Source organism: Thermobia domestica, unplaced genomic scaffold (assembly GCF_964235325.1).
Source record: "Thermobia domestica unplaced genomic scaffold, izTheDome1.hap1.1 HAP1_SCAFFOLD_1490, whole genome shotgun sequence".
In the NCBI taxonomy this organism is placed as follows: Eukaryota; Metazoa; Arthropoda; class Insecta; order Zygentoma; family Lepismatidae; genus Thermobia; species Thermobia domestica.
In genome coordinates, this window is record NW_027657200.1 from 33,632 (window position 1) to 37,202 (window position 3,571).

Here is a 3,571-nt window from a genome sequence, read left to right on the forward strand (position 1 = left end):
GCATTTCTATGCAGTCACGGAAATCGACATCGAGGGAAATTCCTATAGAACTGGTAAATTGCTTTTCTGATGGAATTTCTCTTTAAATTCCCTGTCGCATACTAAGTCTATCAGTTCCAACTGAACATCAGAAGGAGCGTCTGCAATGTTTGTAGAGAATGGGGTGGCAAATACCCTGAAGCTCATCTCCAAACATTTTATGTCCTGAAATCTGGTTTGAAACTCGTCCTTAAGGCTAAGCAGCAAACTGCGGTAATGAGTCAAGTCAAGTAGTTTACCGGATTCTTGTGAGGTGCCTAAGCTGAGAAAGTGAACCAAAATTTTTTCAAATTACTGCGCCCAAAGGGATAGCTTCATTTTGAACGCTTCGACGCGATCGCACATATTTGTAATTAGCAGATGTTGACCCTGCAATGAGAGGCTAAGAGCATTGAGATGAATACTTATGTCTGCCAAAAACGCAAGGTTGCATCTCCATTGGTCGTCTTTCAGTTCTGGCATGGAATGATCGTTCATATCGAGAAACATGTCAATGTCGTTTAGTAACTGAAAGAACTGGTTTAACAAGTTCCCACGGCTCAGCCAGCGCACCTCAGTATAATAAGGTATGTCTCCGTATGCACTGTTTAGGTCTTCGAGGAAGGATTTAAATTGGCGATGTCTCAGTCCATGTTTTCTGAGGTAGCAGGTGGTACGAACTACAACGTCCATGACATCGTTCATCTTGCACACAACTGTTCCTGATCCAACATACAATGAATTCCCCTGATATCATGCGACACCCCAAACTCTTGCAGTTTTTGTTTTAGTCGCGCCACGAACCCTGCTTTCTTCCCAACCATAGCAGGTGCCCCATCGGTGCAGAAACAGTACCAGTGCATTCCACGCAAGGCCTGTATTTCGACACTTTCTTCAACACACGCAAGAATATCAGCGCCCGTTGTGGTGCCCTTCATAGGTACTATGTGCAACAGTTCCTCTCGAAACTCCAGATCACTATGTACACCACGAATAAAGATAGCAAGCTGCGCAGTATCTGTAACATCCGTACTTTCGTCGAGCGCCAGGGAAAATGCAATAAACGCTTTCAAAAGTTCCAATAGCTGGCTCAAAACATCATCTGCAGGATGTTCTATGCGTCGCGTAATAGTCTGTCGGGAAAGTGGAACCGATTCGAACTGCTGTATTCGAGATGGACAAAAGTCTTTTGCTGATATTACTATACACTCCTTTATTAGGTCTCCGTCTGTGAAAGGGCGCAACAATCTCGCAATATGCAACGCAATTTAGTAACTCACCCGCACAGAGGCTTCACACGTTCTCCCCCCGTCTTCCTTTTCCGATGCGGCCTTATTCTCTTTCAACTTCTTCAATTTTTCTTTGCGAAAATGTCCTTCAAGTTCCCCGTATTGCTCCACGTGATAAGTATTGTAGTGACGTTGTAGGTTGAACTTTTTAAATCCGTGTAATGTTTTAAAGCACACTAAACATTTGGCTACACCGTCATCTTCGACAAAGAGATAATCCTCCTCCCACTGCGTGTTGAACTTAAGTGTAGGTGTAGGGCAGCGTCGTTTTGCCATCTTACCGCTTTCAACTCTTTACAACGACTGTACTCGATACTGGTCTCTATAAACAGATGTACACAGGGGGAGTTAGTGGCTAGATAACTACCGTATTATGTATGCAGGTGCCAAAACTGGAAGCACGGATGATAGTAGGCTGAGCATAAGTGGCACTAGTCGCTGTCTGCTATACACTAGTAAAGCTGTTTCGTCATGTACTTGATCTTTACTTTTGTTACTATTACTATTACTACTACTACTACTACTACTACTACTACTACTACTAGTACTAGTACAACAACAACAACAACAACTACTACTACTACTACTACTACTACTACTACTAATAATAATAATAATAATAATAATAATAATAATAATAATAATAATGCGTATTATTATTATTAGTAGTAGTAGTAGTAGTAGTAGTAGTAGTAGTAGTAGTAGTAGTAGTAGTAGTAGTATTTGGACCAAAGAGGGATGAAAATGGGGATTGGAGGAAATTCATAACGAGGAATTGCATAGTTTACCGCTCACCTAACATTGTTAGGATCATTAAATGTAGAAGGTTCAGGAGGGCAGGCCATGTAGCCAGAATGGAAGAAATTAGAAACGCTTTCATAATTTTAACTGAAAACCCAATTGGAAGAAGACCACTAGGAAGACCTAGGCGTAGATGGGAAGGCAATATTAAGATGGATCTTGCAGAAATAAGAGTACAGAGTAGAAACTGAATCCAGTTGGCTAAGGACAGAAGTTAGTGGAAATATTTTGTAAACGAGGCATTGAACCTTCGGGTTCCATAGGCCATAGAGTTAGTTAGTTAGTTAGTTATTATTATCTAAAAGAAATGTTCAAATGTTGTTAAGAGACAACTACACAGAAGAACTGAGTTAAGACCAAACACTAATTTGGCGGAAGGAAATTCCAGTGCAATCCAGCCCACTTTAAGCGTTATCCGTGCAACCCACGTTTCATGTTCAAGACATTGGGAATAATTGTTCGTATCATTCAGTTGGAATGTTTCCTTCCGAGTTTACGCTGTTACAGTAGGCCTACAACATTGTGACTTTCAAAATCAGTCAGCAACTATCGAAGAAAGACAAGCGTGTATCTTCAGTCGTTGATATGATTTAACATTCATTTTCACTTTTAACAAGCCACCGGCAAACAACCAGCCAGGGACAATATATTTTTCCTTATTAAAAATACACTCCTTGTTAAAAAAAAAAAATCACTAATGGTAGTCACTAATGGTCACTCTTAAAAATGGAAAACCTCTTTGGCTCTCTTAACATTTTGTTTGATTCTTTGCGATCAAAGTAACTTTAAAAGTGGAGTAAGAAATACTATTCTTTCTATTGATAGTGTAATATTGGCTTCTAATCTCCACAACCAACCCCTTGCTAAGCCTATTCGTACACACATACATGCATAAGATAATTTTCTGGAGATAATACTTAGATAATTACAAACAAGTGCTACAGTATTTTTTTTTTTCGTATCAACAGATTATCTCTTTTCCTAAAAAGCGAAACAACAATATAACAAACCCACACTCGGATTAAGAACTTGATAATATATATATATATACATATATATATATATATATATATATATATATATATATATATATATATATATATATATATATATATATATATATATATATATATTGAAAACTGGTTTTCCATTGGGCAAACTAGATCATTTTTATAAATGTAAGCGATGGTTTGGTTCCACCACATCCTTCTTTAACAAAAGGAAAGAAAAAAGAAAAGGAACGTACATAGTTTATCATTTGATTCCTGTTACAAGTTTGTGTTGTCTATAGTTAACGGTTACCTCATTGTAAAAAACACTTTACACTAAATGGCAATCAGTTACCATACATACTTTTTTTTATTTGGTAAGCTAGTGATTACCGCCAAGGTTGACAACACTTCCGCTCCTCTAAGGACGAAACCATAGCTATCTCTAGGAAGGCCCCGCCATAGAAACTTGGC

The 3,571-nt window shown here is 38.4% G+C and overlaps 1 protein-coding gene across 1 annotated transcript; it reads right to left on the minus strand.

The window, feature by feature from the left end:
* Window positions 1-719: 719 nt before the first annotated feature.
* On the minus strand, window positions 720-1,583 carry LOC145677854 (general transcription factor II-I repeat domain-containing protein 2-like). The gene is made up of 2 exons (XM_081748157.1): window positions 1,299-1,583; window positions 720-1,151 (listed from the first exon to the last, which is right to left on the minus strand). Exons 1-2 carry the CDS (start codon window positions 1,581-1,583, stop codon window positions 720-722), a joined length of 717 nt encoding a protein of 238 aa, XP_081604283.1.
* Between the last annotated feature and the right edge of the window lie 1,988 nt (window positions 1,584-3,571).

What these genes read in the sequence shown, in the direction of transcription:
- LOC145677854 (XM_081748157.1), bottom strand. Translation starts at nt 1,583, where the DNA reads ATGGCAAAACGACGCTGCCCTACACCTACACTTAAGTTCAACACGCAG. An exon ending in CGTGTGAAGCCTCTGTGCGG is followed by an intron (nt 1,152 to 1,298) that starts GTGAGTTACTAA and finishes CTTTCCCGACAG; the next exon opens with ACTATTACGCGACGCATAGA.